Source organism: Zingiber officinale, chromosome 7A (assembly GCF_018446385.1).
Source record: "Zingiber officinale cultivar Zhangliang chromosome 7A, Zo_v1.1, whole genome shotgun sequence".
Taxonomy (NCBI): Eukaryota; Viridiplantae; Streptophyta; class Magnoliopsida; order Zingiberales; family Zingiberaceae; genus Zingiber; species Zingiber officinale.
Genome location: NC_055998.1, coordinates 24,521,493 through 24,545,639, shown reverse-complemented (window position 1 = coordinate 24,545,639; position 24,147 = coordinate 24,521,493). Strand labels below are relative to the sequence as shown.

Here is a 24,147-nt window from a genome sequence, read left to right as displayed (position 1 = left end):
AGTCAAAATTTTATTTGCACTGATTTAGTTAGATGCTGATGGATAACTAAAAAATGGGATATCCGATCTAACAATTAGAACACCTTCAAGGCATTCAGGAAAAATTAACACCATTAAACGGCAATATTTTCTAGTTAAATTGGTCACATTAGAGATAATTCGCCACCACGTCAACATAAAATCTAAAAGCGACAGGATTCAAGCATAACGGTATATTACATCACACTGACAAAAAACAACGCTACTTGGAGATATCGCCGGCGCGCGGCAGCTGGTTTAGCGGTGAGTCTGCTGCGGCATGGGGCCGGCTGCCAGCGGCGGGGGAGGTGGCTTGGGGCACTGGTAGCACTTGGCGAAGAGCCCGAAGGTGTTCACTTGCCTCACGAAGTTGGTCGTGCTCGCCCAACCGCCGAGCCCGAATCCGACCACCAAAACCCACCCCACAATGAAGGCGTTTACGACGAACATCGCCGTCCAGTTAGGGAGGAAGAAGGGCGGCTTCTCCGCCGCATTCTGCATGAGTCGGAGTTCAGCAAATTTTCATCAAAATGGTCAGTCGGAGCTAGATGGCATACGGACCTGGCGCGCGGCGGGGGTGCGGTAGGTGAGGATATGAGCCATGGCGGGGATGACGTAGACGGTGAAGCTGACAAGGAAAGCACCGACGGCGGAGTTGATGGGGCCAAAGAAGGGGAAGATGATGGCGAGGAACCAGATGGGGACGACGACGGGGAGGCGGGCGACGGCGCGGACGCAGAAGCTCTTGGTGTCGTGCATGCCGATCACCTTCTCCCACACGAAGTACAGCGGCGTGCACGCGAAGCCGAAGGTGATGAACTGGTGGATCAGCATCAGGATCACCGCCGCATCGCGCCACCCCGACTTGGGCAGCAGCGAGAACGCGTTGGAGTGCGTCAGCAGCTCGTCGCCGAACGCCCAGTAGACGGCCGCCGCCGACGGCAGCGTTAGCGTGAACACGTACAGCGTGGCCATCAGGTAGATATATTTGAACTTTTGCGGCTTCCACATCGCGTGCATGATCTCACTGTCCATAGCAAACAAGTCAACCGTTTGCGGCTTCCACCAGCAAACTCTACACAAGTCAAACGAACACTCACACGGTGACGGCGTGGCCGCCGAAGGTGTAGAGGATGTTGGTGGCGCCGGTGAAGTAGAGCACCAGCTTGGTTGGACCGGAGTGCGCCACGCCGTCCCGCTGCATCATCCCAAACACCGACACTTTTGTCACCAAGAACAGGACCAGCAAACTGAACTGCTAACTGTTTAGTTAACTACCTGGCCGTGGACGACGGCGGCGATGGCGAGGTACCAGGCGGTGTAGCTGGTCATGCCAAGGCCGAGGAAGGACCAAATCCTGTAGTTGTGGAAGGAAGGGATGAACACCGTGGTGGCGCAGCAGGCTCCAAATATATAGGTCCACGTCCTCTTGTCTAGCCGATCATTGATGTAGTAAATGTTACTGCACGCTCCAAAATTAACCAATTTTTTTGTGTGTTTTACAGATATGATTAATCTCTGCAAAATAAAGAGAAGAAACGAGAGGAAGAAAATGAAGTGTTACCTGGCACAAGCAATGAGTTGAATGACGGAGCCAAACAGGAGGAAGGTGCAGTTGAAGGCGAGTCCGACGACCTTCCAATACGGCCCCAGCAACCCATCCAACACTTCGAACCACTGCATAAAGTCAAGAACAGGGAAAGGAAAAGGGGGTGCTTCAGTCATATTAATATCGACCAAATGCGAGGAGAACCGAGAATTTGCTAATTGTCAGGCTCCCACAGAATCTTGTGAATCGGAACAAATGGGAAAAAAGCGAGAACAAAACATAACGAAGCAGAGGAAGGGAAAAGGAGGAAGAAGGGTACGGTACTCGGAGGAACAAAGCAGAAGAAGAAGGGTGTGTGACCTGGATAACGTGATTCTTGAATCTGACGTTTTCCTTTTCCTTGCGGGTGCGGTACTCGATGTAGAGGACGCTGATGAGGTACGCCGTCCAGCTTCCGAGGATCCCGTAGAACAGCTGCAAGATCACCCCCGACAGCATTCCTAGCTGCGAGAATGAGTACGGCAGCGTCAGCAGCACCTGCGCCACCTGCGTTCGATGCAAAAGGAGCAATCTTTGGACGAGATCGATCGTTGTATGCGCAAAACGGAGGAGATGAGATATTAAAGGTAGTAACTTGATTAGAGGCGCAGCTGAACCAGGCGTCCCAGGCAGAGCCACCGTGCCATAGCAGGCCCTTCATGCTGAGTCCGTGTCCGTCTTCCTCCTTGCCATCGCCGCCGTCCCCTTCTCGCTCTGTCTCATTGTTGGAGCTAGTAATGCCACCAGCCGCAACGATGGCCGCCTCCTCCGCTTGCTTCTCCGCCTGCATCTTCTCCTCAGCCTCCAAGCCTCACCGCCTCCAAACAGTTAGTTTAAGATCTGAGGAAATAAAAGCGAACGCATTGGGTAGAACAGAGGAGAGGAAAAAACAGTAGCTGGAGAATTAAAAGAAAGAAGAGAATGGAATGGATTCCTGGTTACCTTTCCCTGATAACTCAGTTTTGCTCTTGTCGCTGGAGCACTGACGCGTTCGCCGGCCAGCCTTTAATTAATTCCGAGGAAGGCGGCCCGTAGTAAATGGAGGCGCTCGGAGCTCGAGCATAGGGGAGGAATCGAGTGGTGGTGGCAGGCTTTTGGCCGAAATGTACCTAGAAACCGCAGGGTGTTATCGTGGTGGATTTAATGGAGGAGAGATTGAAGAATGATCAAGAACAGGGGTATCAGATAACCGGAGGGAATGTGGTATTTGATGGAACTGCAACCAGCTGCTGCCGAAATGGTGAGCTCGTGGGCCAATGCGTTTCTCAATAAATTATATATATATATATATTTATAATAATAATAATAATAATAATAATAATATTATTATTATTATTATTATTATTATGTGAGAAATTATATAAATTAGATCTTCTATATCAAGATTTTCATGTCCTTCGTCGATCGGACGATCATGACATTCTCATGATGTGCACTTTATCTTTGAGATATGATCTAATTCGACCGATCGATAAATGAACATGGAGATACGAAAATTTTAACACACAGAATCTGATCTCAAAATTATAATAGATTTTATCACATTTTAATTTATACAAAACTAATTCAATATTGATTATTTTATCCCAATTTTACTATATTTATCATAATTTAAACATTTTTAACTATATAAATGTGATCAAATCTATTATAATTTCGATATCAGATCTGTTGTTCCAAGATTTCCATGTCCCCTCGCCGATCGATCGGGTTAGATCATATCTCAAGGATGTAGTGCACATTATGAGGATGTCATGGTCGTCCGATCGACGAGGGGCTTATATATATATATATATATATATATACGGAATCTGACCGGCCATCTCGAGTGGATTTTGGTCGCTCGGAGAGCCTGGACTTAGTGAGAGGTGCCCATGATCGGCCACGAAAGGGATGTGCAGAGTAATACCCTTATATATATATATATATATAGTGCATTGGGATTTTATTTTATTTTTTAATATCGTTGAGACGCCGGGATTAAATCTAGGCGCTTCACTTCTTTATTTATTTTCAAATATATTATATGTATCTAGGGTTCAAAATTTTAAAATTTAGAAGTTAGGTTATAATGAATTTGAGTTAATAAGATTTTTTCTCTCTAAGATTCAGACTTTCTTCTTTATTTATAGTATAAAGATTAACAATTTTAGATACTCACGAGGTATATTATAAATTTTAGGTCTAAAATTTTAGAATTTAGGTATAGAAATAAAGAGAGCATTTTCTTATAGGATTGAAAATATTTAAGATTCATTTTCCAAAACTAGGATAAATGCGGTTTTTAAGAAAATTTAAATGAAAATGGCTCAAACCAAATGCTCCCTTAGATTTTCAACCCACCAATCGATTGGTGTCGGCTATCAATTGAGTAGAATCTCTCTCTCTCTCTCTCTCTCTCTCTCTCTATATATATATATATATATATATATATATATATATATATATATATATATATATATATATATATATATATACACACATACACAATTTTGATACCCTGCACATCCTTATATAGGTGATAGCATCGCGGTCATCTAACGCAACCTAAACTTGAATTCTGTAATCTCTCTTTCTTCGCATTAGCTTATTTGTTCTCGTTCTCTTCCTTTGCTTCCCTCTCTTCCCTAAAACGAAAGCCCTAGACCCTCTTCACCACTCATCCGCTCCTCTCTTCCTTTGCTTTCAACTCTAGATTTAGGTCATCTTCTTCAACTCTCAGTTCGTGCCAAGTGAGTTGGGTTTTCACTCACAACTAAACAGCTGGTCATCTCTCTCCTCTTCGTTTTCTACTCATGTTTTAGAATCCATATTTCATATCGACTTTATAAACTCCAATTGTTGGTTTTAAGTTTCCAACACAAATGTTGAGCTATTTTTTCTTTCAAAATTCAGTACCAACGAGGTGATTTAGAAAGACTAGAACAAATGTTGAGCTGATTTTCTTTCAAAACCAATATCAACGTGTAGTGAATGTCTTTCAAAACCACCATCACATCGGTGTTGATTTTCTTTCAAAACTAGCATCGACTAGCACCACATTAGTGTTGGTCTTTTAAAACAAGCACTACATTGGTATTGGTCTTTTAAAACTTGCATCACATTAGTACTGGTCTTTCAAAATTAGCACCAACTACCAGCAACGACCAGCATCACATTGGTGCTGGTCTTTTAAAACCAACACCAACTTGCTAGTCTTTCAAAATCAACATCAACTACCAACACCAACCAATACCACATTAGTGCTGGTCATTCAAAATCAGCAGCAACTTGGTGGTATTTTTTTTTTAAAAAAAATAGCACCACATTGATGCTAGTTTTTTTAAAACAAGCACCAACGTGGTGGTGATTTAAAAAAAGACAATACATACAAAACAACAAAACCATTGCATATGAAACTTCCAAATAGCCCTTAAAATTTTAGCTTCTATGCTCTGCTATCAATTAACTACAAAATTAATCATGAAATATGATGAAAAATCAACTACAAAGTTGGTGTTGGTTCTGCAAAACCATCAGCACCACGTTGGTGCTAGTTTTTAAAAAATAGCATCAACATACCTAGTATTACAAAGTATTTTTTTCTAGATTTTGTATCATTATTATTATTATCATAATCATTTTGTAATTCACATTAACCTCTATAGAATTCTTCCCTTTTTTGCTTGATCAAAGAAACTTACAGGCATGCTACATTTTGGATGAGATTTTGATTACAGTGCGCTTCAAGAATCAAGCAAGAAAATTGTTTCTTAACTTATGGTTATCTAGTAACTGATATGCTATTTGTGCTCCCATCAATACTATTGCTCGATTTTCTGAATTAGATATTCTATATTAATGGAAGAAAATCTTTGTGATAATTAGCTATACATTCCTCAAGTTGTTAATGATCAAAAGCTAAAAACTGAGATGAAATTTGCATCACTGAAAGAGGTATTTTCGTTTTATAATCAATATGTTCAAGAAATCGGATTTAGCGCAAGAATAAGCAATAACCAAACAAATAAGAAAACTAATGAAGTAGCCTAAAAAAAATTTGTATGCTTTAAAAAAGGGCATACAGATGTTCAACGAAATATACAGATACAAGGTGATAAAACAAAAAATAAGAGCACGTGGCAAAGTTAGAATTGGATATACGTTAAAGATTTCATTAGTGAAGGAAGAAACTGGATCGAATTGGGTTATCACTAACTTCATTGAAAGTTATAATTATCCACTCTCGTCTTCCTCAAGGTGCATTCACCACACTCACATCGTAATGTTTCAACAGCAAAGAAAGCATTGACTCAATAGTTTTTAGAGGCTAATGTGTCAATCTGTCAACAAGTAAGATTATTGAATATAGAGTTTGGATGCCCTGAGCATACAGGTTGTACAAAAAGAGATATTAGAAACTTCAAGAAAAAAATTAAGGGATGAACAAAAGGGTATCAATGCTGAAACACTGATTGAGTTATTTACCTCTGAGAAATAGAAGAATTCAAGTTTTTCTTTGATTGTGATACTGATTTAGATAATAAATTTGGTAGGTATTTTTTAGCAGATCATGTATCAAGGAGGGAATATAGTGTATTTGGTGATGTACTTGTATTTGATACGACAAATAACATCCATAAATATGAGTTAATTTTTATACCATTTGCAAGAGTTAATCATCATCAGATAATTATTTTTAGTTATGGGTTTCTAAGTGATGAGAAAATAGAGTCTTTTGTTTAGTTGCTTAAGAAGTTTATAGAAATTATGGCTAAAGGTACATTAAATATGATCATCACTAATCAGGATCATGTAGGATCGAAAGCGGAATGGGGGGGATGAATAACGCTCGTGGCTTTTTTACACTTTTCAAAAAACGTTAGCATAAGGGCTTATGCAGCAAAAATATAGAAAAGAAGGAAAACACAATCAAGCTAACACAATTGAGTTTTACTTGATTCGGATCCTGTGACGATTCCTACTCCAAGGCATACGATCATTGATTATTTTCATTGGACAATCACTATAGTTTTAAACAAGATTACAATTTCAAGTACAAAAATGAAAAGAACAAATATTGCAAATAAAAACAACGTTTATCTGTTAGACTTTCGAGCCGCAAAAATCGTTTTTTGCGTTGCGGAAATCTCGAAGTTAGCCACGGATCCGTGCGAAGATAAATAAAAATTCATGTACATGTTTGTCTACACTAGATCTACCTTAGATCTACATGGAAAATGTTTTACCCTTATAGCGATTGTTGGTGCAATATCCCTCAGGTCAAGGTTGACCTGGGTAACCAAGCTGAGTCTTGGTTTGGGTTTAGATGTTTGACAATAAGATATTGATTGAAGAAGAGTCAAGTAGGTCAAGGTTGACTGGATACTTGACTGGGAAGTCCTAACTGGGATGTTAGGTAAAATGAAAGTCCTGGTGAGTGAAGCCAGGCAGAAGAAAAGTCCTGGTGAGTGAAGCCAGGCAGAAGGAAGTCCTAGTGAGTGAAGCTAGGCAGATGGAAATCCTGGTGAGTGAAGCCAGGTGAAAGTCCTAGTGAGTGAAGCTAGGCAGATGGAAAACCCTGGTGAGTGAAGCCAGGTGAAAGTCCTAGTGAGTGAAGCTAGGCAGATGGAAAACCCTAGTGAGTGAAGCTATGTGAAAGTCCTGGTGAGTGAAGCCAGGCAAGGGAAAATCCAGATGGATCAAGGATGATCGGACATCTGGTGTTGGGAAGTCCAAGTAGGTCAAAGGATTGACTGGATACTTGGCATGAAAGAAAAGTCCAAGTAGGTCAAAGGGATTGACCGGATACTTGGCACAGAGAAAAGTCCAAGTGGGTCAAAGGGATTGACCGGACATTTGGTAAGGGAGTCCTAGCAGGTCAAGGGAGTGACTAGATGCTAGGCATGACATACCAATAGGTCAAGGTTGACCGGATGTTGGTTTGGGATGTTTGGGACTTGGTTTTGGACAAAAATCAAGTGTTGGATCGATCCGTGGATCGATCCAGGATCTGGATCGATCAGTGGATCGATCCAAACCTGTCCCAGCGAACAGAGAGCTTCTGGATCGATCCGTGGATCGATCCAGAGGTCCCAATCGATCAGTGGATCGATTGGGACGCGGCTGCTTCGCGCGATAAGCGCTGGATCGATCCAGGCGCTTTGCCAGAGCGCTCTGGATCGATCCGTGGATCGATCCAAAGCCTCCCCGATCGATTGGGAACATTCGAATCGATCGGGATCCGACCGTTGGCGTCGTTTATAGCTGCAGGCGTTCGATGGCTGCGGCATGAACTTCTCCGATTCACTCCAGAGCTCTCGCCAACTCCTTCACAGCGCTCACAAAGCTCAGATCGCCAGTTTTTGAAGGATCTTGGAAGCTCTCCAAGTCAAGAGGCGGATCAAAGCCAAGAAGAGAAGCTAGGGTTAGGGTTTTGTACTCATTGTAAGCTTGTAAGCTTGTATTTCTTGTATCCTTTCCCTCTCTTCTTGTATTGAGTATTGTAGGGCTTCTCCGCCCTTGGTAGTTACCACAAAGGAGAGTTTTATCTAGTGGAGGGTGTGTGTGTTGGTGTGGATCCTTGGATTAGTCACCTCTTGTGAGGTGGATACCAAGTAAAACCAACCGTGTTAGCGTTGTGTGTTCGTTTCTGTATTTTCCGCTGCACATCTTTGAAGGAACAAGCAACGCCGAGCACCGAGCGAACGCGACGAGCTATTCACCCCCCTCTAGCTGGTATCAGAGCAAGGCCGCTCTTCACCGGAATCATCGCCGGAAGGGTCAAGCATATCAAGAAAAGCTAGAGGGTGAAGAAGTTGGAGCAAATTCTTCAAGTTCAAGATTCTATCAAGCTCAACTTCAAGATGCAATTCCAAGATGGACTTGGATTTGACACAAGGGTGGCTCCACCGTACACATCCAAGCTTGATTCTTGGAGATCAAGAATCGAAAACTTTCTTATGATGGAGATAGAGTAATGGTTTGCTCTAATGGAAGACTTCAAAGCTCCAACGAACTCCAAGGGCAAGCTTCTAAAGAAAAGCAGATGGAGCTCAGAGCAAATTCAAAGGGGCGAGGCAAATGACAAAGTGACCAAGCTTCTGGTCAACTTATTGCCTAGCCACATCTTGGCTCGAGTTGGAGAATTCGAAGATGCCAAGGAGCTTTGGAGCAAATTGGTCAAGCTTCATGAAGAGATCCCCTCCACTGTACAAGATCATGAAGAATCCAAAGAGGGTGACTCTTTGGAGCAAGACCAAAAGGAGGATTCCGAGGTTGATAGATGCTCAACCTCCCAAGAAGAGGAAATCCAAGAAGCTTTATCCTCAAGGGAATGCAACGAAGGGAACAAGGAGGGAGCATACTCCTTGTTTCATATTCAAGATGATGAAGCCTCCACCTCTAGGATTGAGGGGGAGCAATCCTTGGTGACACCGGATCAAGAAGAAGGAGAAGCTTCTACATCCGGGTCAAGAGACGAAGAGGAGGAAGTAGATTCTACCTCCACAAGTCAAGAAAAATCAAATGGAGGAGAATCAAGGTCCGATCAAGAGGAAGCTTCTACCTCCGGATCCAAAGAAAAAGATGCCACCCCTACAAGCAAAGGTATAAATATTTCAATTAATAATAAAAATCATATAATATGTTTTGAGTGTAGGGAACATGGGCACTATAAGAGCAAGTGTCCCAACTTGGCCAAGAAGAAGGGCCAAGTGGCACAAAAGGGCAAGGAGAAGCCCAAGGAGACCACCCCCGGGACAAAGAAGAGCAAGGAGCACATTGTGTGCTTTTGTTGCAACAAAAGGGGCACTCCCGAAGTCAATGCCCCAAGGGGAAGAAGATGGTCAAGGCTCAAGGAGGCACTAGTCAAGGGGGAGCCTCCAAGGTAAAAAGGAAGGTAACTTTCATTGAGCCTATTCCCTTGCAAAATGGTAAAAAGCATGCTAGGTCAAATTTTTATCATTTTAATGCGATTTACCATAAGAATAGGAAGCATGAGGGCTTTAAGGAAAAGCATGTGGCCCTACATGTCAAAACTACTATCCTTAAGGCTAGGAATGTAGGTAAAAACCTAGGCAATAACCCTAAGGATGTAAGATACAAGCCTAGAAACAAAAATGCTCATGGATCAAATGAAAAACCTAAAACTAAGGACTTAGTGATAGAAAATCAAGTCTTGAGGTCAAGACTTGATAAAATGGAAAAGACCCTAAAAAGGATGGAAAATATCCTATTAGGGCAAAATGAGCATAACCTAGGTTTAGGGGTACAAAAGCCATCCAATGGCCATAGAGGTTTGGGATACAAACCAAAGGCTAAGAAGGATGTGTCCTCTTATCATAGAGTTCTATATAGTTATGGAACGAACCCTAAGTCTAGAGGTCAAGCCAAAAATGCTAGGGAAGTCATCCCTAAGAGTATTTTTGTAATAAATGTGACTAAGACTTCTAAGAAGTCTAAGAAAGTCACAAACAAGGTCACAAGGGAGGTTATCCCTAGAGTGGACCTAGAAAATGTGACCAAGGCTTCTAAGAAGCCCAACAAGGTCACTAGGAAGGTATCTAGGGAAGTTATCCCTAGTGAGTACCTAGAGCATCCAAGGAGCACCAATAGGTGTTGGGTTCCTAGGAGCATCTTCTCTACCCCATAGATGGGTTAGAGAGTGTCAACTCCGATTAGAAGGGTAGTTAACCCAACTTTGAGGAAATTGACACTCAAGGAGCATTTTCAAGGTTTTAGTTAACCTTTGAAAATGAAATGGAATTATTGATTACTCTTTGAAAGAGTAAAATGTGCCTAATGGTGGAAGAATTGATTTTAATCTTAAATGACACATATTGGAAAATTCATAAGAACTATCAAGTGGGGTTTTTGGTATGTTCTTAGGCAATTTAAGGCAATCCGGGCCTTAAATTTAAAAGTGCTACTCTTGAGAAAAAATGGAATATGCCAACATTTGAGGAATATGCTTAATTTTAATTGGCATAAATTAATCAAGGGAATAAGAAATGCAAACTTAGGCTTTGGCATTTTCTTGAAGCACTTTAGGGCAATCTAGGTTTAAGTTGTAAGTTTAGCTAAGACTTTAAGGATACTTAGATAGTTAATCTAGGTATATTTTATTTATGCTAAACCTTGCCATGATTGTTTGCCCATCATATGCCATGACATCATGTCTATTTTTGCATTCATGTTTTATTATGAAAAATCCAAAAATACCATGTCATGACATTCATACATCATGTAGCAATAGGATATTTTCTTTTGAAAATTATTTTCTTTTGATGTATGCCATAACATAATCATGCATTAAGTTTAATTCCTTGTAATTAAGGACAAATGGCATCTAACGACACTTATTGACAAGTGACATCCTAGGTGGATGTCTAATATTTCTAAAATGCCTAGATAAATATGCATGATCCCTAGATTAGGGCAAAACCAAAATCTACATCTCACAAAGACTATAAGGTGACTTGTATGTGTTTTAGTGCATATTATATATAAGTGAGATGTTAGGATGATGAACAAAACTCAAGATGTTGATTTAGTGCATTCTTTTGAGTTTTAGGTTCATCAAAACACATAGTTATGTGTTTTCCCATCATTGGGAAAGCTAATGTACAAGTCATGTGCATTAAGCCCAAAGAATGTGATGGGATATTGGTTTTGAAAATGGTTTTAAAATATTTTTGGAAAACCTTGGTAAAGGCTATCTTTTGATAGTAATCACCATTGAATAGTTAGACACAAACTTGAAGAAAAACACTAAAGTTTTTGCAAGTTTTCAAGTTTGTGTCAATCTTTGAAAATATGATGTATTTTCATAGAAAGCTATTTTTCCATGATTGAGTATGCCCTAAATAATGTCTACACGAAATTTCATGATTTTTGGATTTTTGTAGAATTTTCTAGGGGTTTCTGAAGTTGACTGAAATGGAATTTCAGCAACTATCAGAGCTCTGATCGATCCATGGATCGATTGGAGTGCCCGAATCGATCCATGGATCGATTCAAACGGCAATTCCCGCGAGCAGAAGCTCGCTGGATCGATCAGCCGATCGATCCAGGGAGTCTGAATCGATCCGTGGATCGATTCAGAAAGGTTCAATCGATTGGAACCCAACTCCAATCGATCCAAGTTGCTGATTTTGGCCGGGAAGGCCTGATTTCAGCATCTTTGAACCTCTTTGAGTCTAGGTAACCATTCCAAACCCCTTAAATACATTTGTATACATACAAAGGGTGTTTTCATGTTGAAAACAAGGATGGATTGGTTAACGAAGACTAAGTAGAAGTTTAGGTTGAGGTTGTTTCAAATTTTGAATATTTGAACCTCAAAACTTCTAAATTTGGGTTTCCTAAAGGTTTAGGGATTCCAAGTCATTGTTGGTGCAATGACAGAAGTTACCACCATGTCTTTAGGGGGAGGGACTCTTTAAAGACATGAAAATTATTTTTCATGAACCTTGGAAGGTGGTTAACCTTCTGTTGTGAACTTGCTCAAGGTTGAGCATTTAAACTTGAAATGGGGAGAAATGGGGAGTGGATATCCTCATTATTTCAAGTGGACATTCAAGTGGTAGATAATGCTCAAGGTTGAGTAGTTGTCTACATGAAGGAGAAGTTAAGGATAAATGAAGGGTATGGGACCTTCATTATCGTGTTGATCACAACGAGTGATGTTGTGAACAACGATGAGCAACTCTTCAGGGGGAGAGTCTTCAACAAATGGATTTGTTGAAGTGTGCCCAGAATTGGAGCATAGGTTGATGTGTGTCCAACGATGGGTTGATGTGTGCCAATAGGGGGAGAATGTATGGTTAAGCTTAGTCCTTCATTACCTATGGGAAGGTCATAGGGGGAGAATGAAAGGACTCATGAAAGGGAGTAAGTTAGGCTTTCATTACCTAGAGGGAGTTTGCCCTCTTAGGGGGAAAATGAAGAGCTTAATTTATGCTTTCATTACCTAGTGGCATGAAGAAGGAGGCTATGGGATTAGCCTAACTTACATATGGGATTGTAAGTGTTATTGTGGTATTGTCAAACATCAAAAAGGGGGAGATTGTTGGTGCAATATCCCTCGGGTCAAGGTTGACCAACCAAGGTGAGTCTTGGTTTGGGTTTAGATGTTTGACAATAAGATATTGATTGAAGAAGAGTCAAGTAGGTCAAGGTTGATGGATATTGATTGAGGAAGTCCTAACTGGGATGTTAGGCAAAATGAAAGTCCCGGTGAGTGAAGCAGAAGAAAAGTCTGGTGGTGGTGAGGAAGCCGAAGTCCTAGTGAGTGAAGCTAGGCGGATGGAAATCTGGTGAGTGAAGCCGGTGAAAGTCCTAGTGAGTGAAGCTAGGCGGATGGAAAACCCCGGTGAGTGAGCCGGTGAAAGTCCTAGTGAGTGAAGCTAGGCGGATGGAAAACCCTAGTGAGTGAAGCTGGGTGAAAGTCCCGGTGAGTGAGGCAAGGGAAAATCCGGATGGATCAAGGATGATCGGACATCGGTGTTGGGAAGTCCAAGTAGGTCAAAGGATTGATGGATACTTGGCATGAAAGAAAAGTCCAAGTAGGTCAAAGGATTGACCGGATACTTGCACGAGAAAAGTCCAAGTGGGTCAAGGATTGACCGACATTTGGTAAGGGAGTCCTAGCAGGTCAAGGGTGACTAGATGCTAGGCATGACATACCAACAGTCAAGGTTGACCGGATGTTGGTTTGGGATGTTTGGGACTTGGTTTTGGACAAAATCAAGTGTTGGATCGATCCGTGGATCGATCCAGATCTGGATCGATCGGTGGATCGATCCAAACCTGCCGGAGCTTGGATCGATCCGTGGATCGATCAGAGGTCCCAATCGATCGATGGATCGATTGGAGAGAATCGATCGGGATCGATCGATGCTTCGCGCGATAAGCGCTCGATCGATCCGTGGATCGATCAAAGCCTCCCGATCGATTGGGAACATTCGAATCGATCGGGATCCGACCGCTGGCGTCGTTTATAGCCGCAGGCGTTCGATGGGGCATGAACTTCTCCGATTCACTCCAGACTCGCCAACTCCTCCACAGCTCTCTCAAAGCTTGGAAGCTTTCCAAGTCAAGAGGCGGATCAAAGCCAAGAAGAGAAGCTAGGGTTAGGGTTTTGTACTCATTGTAAGCTTGTAAGCTTGTATTTCTTGTATCCTTTCCCTCTCTTCTTGTATTGAGTATTGTAGGGCTTCTCCGCCCTTGGTAGTTACCACAAAGGAGAGTTTTATCTAGTGGAGGGTGTGTGTGTTGGTGTGGATCCTTGGATTAGTCACCTCTTGTGAGGTGGATACCAAGTAAAACCAACCGTGTTAGCGTTGTGTGTTCGTTTCTGTATTTTCCGCTGCACATCTTTGAAGGAACAAGCAACGCCGAGCACCGAGCGAACGCGACGAGCTATTCACCCCCCCCTCCTCTAGCTACTTTTGGTCCTAACAGCGATGCCCTTCGCTTATCCCGCACGTCCAAATGGTTGTCGGATCTGGTAGAGTGTCAAGTGTACACTCCTCTACACGTATCCACATGAACAAAAGATGGAGAAAACCACTTAGAGTGTGCTAGCACTCTTGAGAGATCTCAGCAATGGAGGAGAGGGAGAGAACAAGAAGAGAGGAGGAAGAAGAAGCCTTGAATGAGAATTCACTTACCACACTAATGTGGTCGGCCACTTAATGGAGGTCTTATACCTCCATGTAATACCAAGAGTCATGACTCTTGGTCTTCCTCATGAGGTGGCACATAATGATGTAGACTTGATGATGTGGAACACCATCATTGGTCGGCCCATGCCAAGTCACAATGAAGTGTCATTTGGTCAAGTCAAACTGACCCTTTATCTTCCCTCTCAAGTCAAGTCAGACTTGACCTGTTATCTCCCATGGTTGATCAAATCTAACCTTTGATTCAAATCAATTTAATTTAATGAATCTTTATTCATTAGTTTAAATTGACTCAATGAATCATAGTCTAAATTAGACTCATTCGACGCATGAATCAAATTGAGTCCAACTCAATTAGTCTAATTTGGATTACTCTTAATCTAATTTGGTTCATTACATGAACCTAATACTCTTGGTCCATCATATGAACCTAATCTCTATCTAACTGCCCTTTGTGTGTGATCCTATAGGTTCTTGTAACGTTGGCAATGCTCCTAAACCCATTTAGAAACATAAGTAATGAGCGGTATCTAGCAACACATCATTACTACCCAAGTTACAAGAATGTTGAGATCCAACATCACCTTTGTGACTACTAATTGTGACTCTCACAATATGTGACAATGTCCTTCTATCCATGACATCTAGATTGATCAATTGAGGCATAGACCGTGTCATCCTCTGATCAATCTATATCTTGTACTCCAAGTAGACTCACTCTAATCAAATGAGCTCAATATCTCATATTGACTTATTTGGGCATGACCATGCACTTAGTGGTCTCACTCTATCAAGAATAATGATGTCACTCCCATCATATAGGAGGGATAGATCTCATCTACATCACTCACATCCCTCCGCATAATTTGTTACATACTCAGTCGTCGCCTTTATAGTCCACCCATTTACGGGTGACGTTTGACGAAGTCAAAGTATGCAACTCCTTATGTAGGGAACCATGGTGACTTCAGGTCCAAGGGCTGATAGTCATACTAATAGTCACATGAGAAAGTATATGACACTCATATAACGATCCATGATACTTTCTCATAGCGGGTCATTCAGTATACATTCTCCAATGCATACTCATGTGTCAACTTGATATCTAATATCCATGACTTGGGAGATCAAGTCATCGAGTTGACCTACATGCTAGTCTCATCGCATTAACATTGTCCCTGAATGTTAATACTTGACTAGGAATGATTAAGAGTAGTGTTCTCTAGATCATCTCACTATCAATTCAACCAATCGATTGATATAGATAAGAACCTTCTACTCAGGGATGCTATTATACTCAGTTATTTGGCACCAATATAAGTAAGTATAATAACCATAAAGAAATGTCTTTATAAATATATATAGGAATATGATACATCGAGTCCATACAACAATCATCACATGATCAGCTCTAGGGCTCTCACTAACAATCTCCCACTAGCACTAGTGTCAATCAGTGTAGGCTCTAACACCCAATGACCTAGTGTGACCATCATGCTTTCTCTGTGCCAAATCCTTGGTCAAGGGATTAGCGATATTAGCCTCTGTGGGTACTCTACAAATTTTCACATCTCCTCTATCGATGATCTCTCGAATGAGATGGAAGCGTCGTAGTATATGTTTGGTTCCGTTGGTGTGAGCGAGGTTCCTTAGCCTGCGCAATTGCTCCATTGTTGTCACAATAGAACTCTATAGGATCGACTATGCTTGGAACCACCCCAAGCTCAATAATGAACTTGTGGATCCAAACTGCCTCCTTTGTTGTTTCTGATGCAACAATATACTCGGCCTCTGTTGTAGAATTAGCAACTGTGCCTTGCTTCGAACTATTCCAGCTCACAACACCACTATTTAAGCAAAACACGAAGCCAGACTGTGATCTATAATCATCCTGGTCAGTTTGGAAGCTGGCATCACTGTAACCCTTTATAGCTAGTTTGCCATCGCCTCCAAATATCAAGAAATATCATTTAGTCCTTCTCAAGTACTTAAGAATATTCTTGACCGCTATCCAGTGACGTTCACCTAGATCTGACTAGTATCTGCTCATCATGCTCCAAGCATACGAAACATCAGGACGAGTACATAGCATGACGTACATGATAGATCCTATGGCTGAAGCATAAGGGATCTTATCCATGCGGTCTCTCTCCTCTCTAGAAGAGGGACTTTGAGTCTTCGAAAGACTCACACCATATGACATCGGCAAAAATCCTTTCTTAGAATTTTGCATGGAAAACCGTAGTAATATCGTGTCAATATATGTACTTTGACTTAGGCCAAGCAATCTCTTAGATCTATCACTGTATATCTTTATGCCTAGAATACAGGCTGCTTCACCTAAGTCCTTCATTGAGAAACAATTCCCCATCCAAGTCTTTAAATACTGCAGAAAAGGGATGTCATTTCCAATGAGTAGTATGTCATCCACATACAATACAAGGAAGACAACTGTGTTCCCAACAACTTTCTTGTAGACACAGGGTTCATCTTCATTCTTGATGAACCCAAACTATTTGATTACATCATCGAATCGAAGATTCCAGCTCTGAGAAGCTTGCTTTAGTCCATAAATGGACTTATGCAGCTTACATACTCTGCCAGTATGTAGTGGATCTACAAAACCCTCAGGTTGTGTCATGTACACATCCTCAAGCAAGTTTTCATTCAGAAACGCGGTTTTGACATTTATCTGTCAAATCTCATAATCATGGTATGCTGTAATAGCAAGCATGATCCGAATGGACTTAAACATCACTACTGGAGAAAAAGTTTCATCATAATCAATACCATGGGAGAGGAAACGATGTTCGCGGTCGAGCCAGTCAACAACCGAAGGAAAACATCACTGGCAATGTGACCTACACGACCATGTCAAAGAAGCAAGGAGGAAAATGACCTTGGTCGTGTGGTGCACACTAGCCGTGTGGCTTCACCATAGGAGGAGCATGACATGGGCGTGTGGACCCCGTAGAGGGATGCCCTAGATCGTATGACCGAGGGACACGCTCGTGGCAGGCAGTCCCACTAACAGACGTCTGGGGTGTCTTCTTAAAAGGTAAACCAAGTCTCTACAAAGAGGTGGGATGGTTGAATGTACTTAATACCTACATCATTACGTGGATTGAGTAGAGATGTGTTTCTGTGTCGTATGATCAAGGGACGCTAGTGGCAGGCAGTCCCACTAATGGACTTCATAGGGATCATATCTATTTATTCGGTTGTGGTGTAGATTAAGGTCCCTTGTCGGTTGTCTTCTGCAGGAGAAAACTGGAAACTTCCTACAAATGCATGTTAATTGAGGATATGAATTGGTAAATCATATTACATCAATAAATATCACAATAAAACTGAACTCCTAGAACACTCATAAAAACCAAGTTCCTTCATTTATTTTTTTATTTCTATTTCTAGTTGCTTTACTAGTACATTCACTAACTTTGTCAATTGAATAGCTAATTCGTCGTGAAACATCTCTAGTGCGTATAACCAGCCCCTATGGGATTGATAATCTTTTATTACTGACGACAAAATCGTGCACTTGCCGTTGCGTAACAAGTTCTAGCGTTATTGTCGGGATTGTGCTTATAACAATAGAGAAAATTATTTGAGTTAGACTAAACATTTTTTTCTCTTCCTATTACTAACTTGTAACTAGTCTTAGAAATTCTATTTTTGTAAATTTTAGCTTGCATTCCTTATTTCTTCTTTTTGCAATTTTTCTTTTTGCAATTCAAATTTGGTATTTTACATTTCCAGTACTTTAGTTTAGTTTTTATCTTTTAAGTAAAAAAATCTGTGATAAAAAAAAATATTTGGAATCTTATTCTTGTATGCGTAGATTTAACTTTACAGAAGATCTATTACATCTTGATCCTGAGATTGACAGAACTTTTCATAGAAGGAAAATCTTATAAAGACATCAAGAAGAACAAGAACATTCAATCATGGCAAGCAAACCATTAAAGGATTACGCAACACCATATGCACGAGGACTTCGGTCTAGCATCACCAGCCCACCCATTAAAGCCAACAATTTTGGGATAAAGTCTACGATAATTACCATGGTACAACAGAACCAATTTGGGGACGAACCACATGAAGATCCGAATCAACACCTTGTAGTCTTTTATGAAATTTGCAGTACAATGAAAATGAATTGTGTTCCAACAGAGGCAGTGAGACTGTTATTATTTGGGTTTTCTTTGAGAGATAGAGTCAAATAGTGGCTAGATTCTTTACCAGCCAATAGCATATCCACTTGAGAGCAATATGAGCAACAATTTCTGGACAAATTCTATCCCCCTAGTAAGACTGCTCATATGAGAAATTTGATAGCAAGCTTCAGATAGATAGACTCTGAATCATTATTTGAAGCATGAGATAGATTTAATAATATGCTCAGACAATGCCCACACCATGAACTTGAAAAATGATTAGTATTACATACATTTTATAATGGCATCAATTACCATACAAAAGTGTCCTTAGATTCTGCAGCTGGAGGGGCATTAATGCATAAAAGTCTTGATGAAGCTGAAGATATAATTGAAAGTGTAGCACAGAACCATCATCAATGGGCATCAAAAAGATGTGGAGGCTATTTTTCTATAAACCCAACAAAAACATCAGGAAAATTTGATTTAGATACAATCACTTTAATGTCTGCAAATCTAGATGCTCTTACCAAAAAGATGGAAAATATGGGAACTAGTTCAAGCACGGTGAATGCCATAGTATGTGTTTGTGAAACATGTGGAAGTTCAAATCATGCTCAAGACTCATGCCCCTTGGGAGCCATCTCTGCACAAGTCAATCAAACTGAGCAATGTGACACCATTATGAGTTATAATCACAGGTAGAATAATCCATACTCTAACACATACAACCTTGGTTGGAAGAATCATCCAAACTTTTCTTATCGTAACAACCAAGAACAAGGACCATCCACGGGGGCTAGACCAAGCTACCAGCCTGGACAATAAAGCTATCAACAACAACAACCTACTCAAGGTTATTAGTTATCCAAATTGGAGAAAATGCTTGAGGAAGTCATTTCTGGTCAAAATGAATTGAAGCAAGAAATCAAGATGTTAAATTAGAGAATTGATAGTTCTGAGAAACACCAAAAAATGCAAGATAGCCAGATTGCTCAAATAGCTTCATCATCTTCAACAGCACCAGGACATTTTTTAGGAAAACCTGATGTCAACCCTATGGAACACTGTAATAGAATTAAGCTTCGAAGCGGATGGACCTTGGAAGATCCCCAAGTGACTGCTCCAAAAGGGATGAAAATTCAAGAAGTGCTCTCTCCTCAAACACTTGAATCAGTTCAGATTCAAGATGATGAGGGGAATACCAAGAAGGTTGAAGAGACTCTTCCACTCTACCCTCAAAGACAAGCAATCCATTTTCCACAAAGATTAGTTATGATGAATAAGGATGAAGAATTTGACAGATTTCTTGACAAGGTAGAAGACATTTGTGTTGAAGTCCCTATAATTTATGTCATTCAACAAATGTCAAAGTTTGTCAAGTTTCTAAAGGACATTATGTCAAATAAAAGAAGAAAATGAGACATTGAGACGGTAGCTCTAATAGAAGAATGCAGCGCTTTATTTGAGAACACTTCCCCAAAACTCCAAGATCCTGGAAGTTTTTATATTCCTTGCGCCATAGGATCTGAATTCATTGAAAAAGCTTTTTGTGATTTTGGGGGCAAGTGTTATCCTCATACCATATTCGATCTGTAATAAGCTAGGTCTCAAAAACTTTAAACTCACTACCATGGCATTGTAATTAGCTGATCATTCTTGCAGGTACCCTATGGGTATTGTTGAAGACGTGCTGGTAGAAGTGGGTGGCAGCATCATACCCAGAGATTTTGTGGTACTAGACATGGAGGAAGACCCAAAAATTTCAATTATGCTGGGAAGACCTTTCCTTAAAACAACTAGAGCCATAATTGATATGAAAAATCATAAACTTTCTTTGGTAATCGGTAAGGAAAAGTTGGAGTATGATTTATCTAATTCTCCTAACCATGTCTCTTCTTTGTTAGTAAGCATTTGCAACGAGGTGGATGCTTATAAAGTGGAGGAATGGAGCTTCCATCCTCATGGGAGGTCGTCGGATGAAGAACATGATCTGACAAGCATTGGGAGAAGGCCCCCAATTAAAAATGATAAATTCTTCTGCCCTCCGAGGGAAAGAATTAAGGAAGATAAAGCATCATCAACTTGAGGAGGAAAATCCGTGCCACCTTGGGTATAATCCGTGAAAACGGAGATGGGGTCGAGCTAATGACCTTAAACAAGCACTTCTTGGGAGACAACCCACGAGTTCTTTAGTTAAATTCAGTTTGAGTCTTCTTTGTCATTAGTAAGTGTTTTAAAACTTTTGTTTTCTTTGTTTTCAAGTTGTATTTTTCCTCCATGAGCTGGCCATGGTTAATTCATGGGCATGGAGGCATTGGAGAAGTTGGAAAGGAGGAAATTCAACAGTACTGAACCTAACTAGGCTCGGTCGTGTACTATACACGGTCGTGTGACATTAGCAGAGAAGAAGAAGGAAGTGGTCATGTGACACACACAGGTCGTGTGAGCTCAACCAAGGAGAAGGTGGACAAGGCTGTGTAAATTCACACGGTCGTGTGAAAATCCCAGAGAAGAAGAAGAAAGAGGTCGTGTGGCACACACAGCCATGTGAGCACAACCGAGAGGGAGATGATACTGCCCGTGCCAATTGGCATGGCCGTGTGGATTTGGCCGAGAAGGGGAAGACTTGAGTCGTGTAGATCTACACGGCTGTGTGGAGTATTAAGATTTGGCCGTGTCTCTGAGACATGGTCGTGTCAAGGCCGTGTCGGCCACACCCCCAAGCCAATCTCTTCTTCCCTAATCCCTCTCATCTTCAACCTCTCTTCTTTGCTTCTCAGATCTAGATCTCTTACTCATTTTTCTCCATAGACAAGATCTAGATCTAAATAGTAAATCCTCTCTTCCTCAAGATCTACAACCTTCTTTCTCAAGATATATTTTCTCGAGATCTCACTTCTCCAATCAAGCATCTTACCCTCTCTTAACTAGACATCATGTCTAATCTTTTGAAAAAGAACTTTGGAAAGAAAGTGGTGGATCCAATGGAGGAAAGGAACCAACAAAAGAAAAGGGCAAGGAGAATCAAAGGGAAAAGGCAAGAGGATGGCATGCGACAAAGGTAACGACAATTAATTCAATATTATCTTTAGAAATGATGATCATAAAACTAGATTTAATATTCTTGTCGCAAGAAAGATTGTGTGTACATGATATATGGACCCAACTGTTTTGGATACTTTAGGAATTATAGATGATATGGATTGGTTGATTGATTCTCTTGATTGGGATGATATTATGTATACACATCTATCTACATATACTTGAATTATATTTGAATTCTTGAGTTCATTAGATGTCCACTACTCAAATGAAGATGATTATATTGGCAAAATTACTTTTAGGTTAATGAATCAAGAATTTCAGTGGATATTTAGTGACTTTAACAGTTGTTTTGGTTTGTCTACTGGTGGATCTCGAAGGTTTGAACCTAGATTTAATTGGAATAATTTTTGGAACTCAATTTCCAGATTGAACCAACCTTATGAGCCCTCTAGAGCTAAGGCTTCCCATATGCAAAATTTTATCTTTAGGTACTTACACCAAGTCATGAGTAAAACTATTTTTGGTAGAGGAGAAAGCGATGGAGTTATTAGGAAAGTGGAACTTTATGCTCTTTGGGCTATGTTGCATAAGGTTGACTTTGATTCCGATTTCTATTTTCTGCAAGACCTTGTGAGAGCCGGGAAAGCATCTTCGGGATTGATTGTCTTTGGTGGCTTGATTACCCAAATAGCTATAAATCTAGGTTGTGATCTAGATGAGTTAGAAATCATTCATGGCAATAACATGATCGATATCGATACATGTCTTGCCATGAAGATGATTTGTCAGGATGAGAATGGGTTTACCTTTCTTGGGAGAGATGATTTCCCATTACCTCTTCCTTGTCCCCAGTGGACCCCAATTCGCAACCCTACTAATTGGGTGATCATCGATTCAGTTCCTGAGTATGTCCCCTCCTTGTCTGGAGACACTGAGCCCCACCTTGATCCCTCATCATCTGGACACCCGCAGCCGTTCGGATATCCGGAACCTGCTAGGCACTCTTTTGTCTATGGTATGGGTCACTCCATATTTGATTTTTCTGATTTTCGCACCTCTTTGGATTCACTTCACGAGGAATTTTCAAGGTTAGGAGGCCGAATTTGTCTAGAATTATGACATTGATCAGGCTATAATGAGAGAATTCATAGAGGTCATGAGCACTACTAGTCAACAAGTTGATGCCCTCTACGAATATGATAGGATCCTGAGTCAGTCTCCGGGCTTTCCTAGTTTTCCTTCTTGCCAACCACGTAGACCTCCATTTCCCCGTCCTTCTCTACCACCATCACAATATTGATTTCATCAGGATGATGAAAAGTTTAAGTCTGGGGGTATTTGTAACCTAAATTTTTTGTATTTTCTTTTACATTTTCATTTGTTCTGCATTTTGTTTTACTTTGCTTGCTTTCAATTTCTACTTATTTCAGTTTTTACTTACGTCCTGTATTTTTCTTTGCTTTTACTACAACAAAATTAGCTTTTCGGAGTGTGTAAATTCACTTTCTGCAGCGCACATTGCAAGCTGCACAATTGAAAGCTGTTGAAAGTTCTAGGTTATTGGCAGTGTGCAATGCATGCCACGGATATTATTATCCGCAACGCGCAACGCACGTCGCGGAAAATAATATCCGCAGCATGCATTACACGCTGCGAAAAGTGCCTTGCATGTTACGGATATTATTATCCGCGGCGCGCAATGCACGCCGTGAAAAATAATATCCACGGCATGCATTGCATGCCACGGAAAATAATATCCGTAGCATGCGTTGCGCGCCACAGTTAAAATACCATATAATTATCACTAATATTGATATAAAATATATAATACAAATTTAAAATTTAGATATTATTACAATTCATACACCACTTAAAATAGTATAAAAATTATAAAATAAAATCAAAATGTGAATACATAATTTTTATTCATCTAATAATCATTTTACAAAGCTCATCAATTTCTCTAAACAACAATATCAATATTGACATGAACCAAAGAAAGACCCTAAGTCTATTGCCCAGTACAAAAGTTACATGGTTGGACCATCTGGATCTATCATCGCGGTGATACTTCCTTTTGCATATGGCGCAAAGCTTCGTGTAGATGGTGCACAACAGTGTCGTAGTTCACCCAAGAAGAGCAACAAGCTCTACTAAATGCTTCAGAATATTCTTTTGTAGCAAATCCCTTTCCTTCAGAAGATGAGATAGTATCTTCAAAATGATCCTAATTCTCCTGCCTAGGTACTCATTTCAAGGTATATAGAACAGAAATAAATATTGCATGTTTACTATTTCTTTTCCAATTTCTAATAATTCTTTAAGTGAATTTTGTAGCAACAACAACTTCAAGTGCTTGTGGAAACTTTGAGCATAACAGAAACATATTATAGAGCCACATTATATCAGGTGTGTGAAGCACAATGCAATGCTACAACCAAGCATGTTTGAAAATTTCAATGTGCTAAACCAATTATGTGGGATAAATGAAAAGGGTAAGTGAAACTTCACTGCCTGGATTAGAATGTCATCTGAATCCCATCTTACAAATTCAAGTAGTCGGTATATCCAAAAAAAGGAAATTTGATGAATTTGCCAATTAGCTTGAAATTTTTGTAGTAGATATTTTAGACAGATACATGATACTTCAAAAGAAAGCCAACATAATCTT

The 24,147-nt window shown here is 40.5% G+C and overlaps 1 protein-coding gene, 1 long non-coding RNA gene and 1 other non-coding gene across 3 annotated transcripts; 1 reads left to right on the top strand and 2 right to left on the bottom strand.

Annotated features, from left to right (window-relative positions):
* Positions 1–99: 99 nt before the first annotated feature.
* Positions 100–2,959, bottom strand: LOC122001185 (auxin transporter-like protein 2). Its single transcript, XM_042555800.1, has 8 exons — positions 2,549–2,959; positions 2,202–2,446; positions 1,928–2,113; positions 1,583–1,695; positions 1,297–1,480; positions 1,119–1,216; positions 580–1,045; positions 100–513 (listed from the first exon to the last, which is right to left on the bottom strand). Exons 2-8 carry the CDS (start codon positions 2,394–2,396, stop codon positions 277–279), a joined length of 1,479 nt encoding a protein of 492 aa, XP_042411734.1. The 5' UTR covers positions 2,397–2,446; positions 2,549–2,959; the 3' UTR covers positions 100–276.
* LOC122001188 lies at positions 862–1,934 on the top strand. Its single transcript, XR_006117294.1, has 3 exons — positions 862–996; positions 1,088–1,435; positions 1,524–1,934. It is a non-coding gene; the product is annotated as an uncharacterized LOC122001188 (long non-coding RNA).
* A 15,632-nt stretch (positions 2,960–18,591) lies between the features above and the next one.
* On the bottom strand, positions 18,592–18,697 carry LOC122003224. Its single transcript, XR_006117878.1, has one exon. It is a non-coding gene; the product is annotated as a small nucleolar RNA R71 (small nucleolar RNA).
* Between the last annotated feature and the right edge of the window lie 5,450 nt (positions 18,698–24,147).

Excerpts from the sequence above, each read along its gene's own strand:
- LOC122001185 (XM_042555800.1), bottom strand. The coding sequence starts at position 2,396 with ATGCAGGCGGAGAAGCAAGCGGAGGAGGCGGCCATCGTTGCGGCTGGT. Across the intron at positions 1,217-1,296 it reads CCGCCGTCGTCCACGGCCAG|CGGGACGGCGTGGCGCACTC; the intron begins GTAGTTAACTAA and ends GGGATGATGCAG. Across the intron at positions 1,046-1,118 it reads GGCGGCCACGCCGTCACCGT|TGAGATCATGCACGCGATGT; the intron begins GTGAGTGTTCGT and ends TGCTATGGACAG.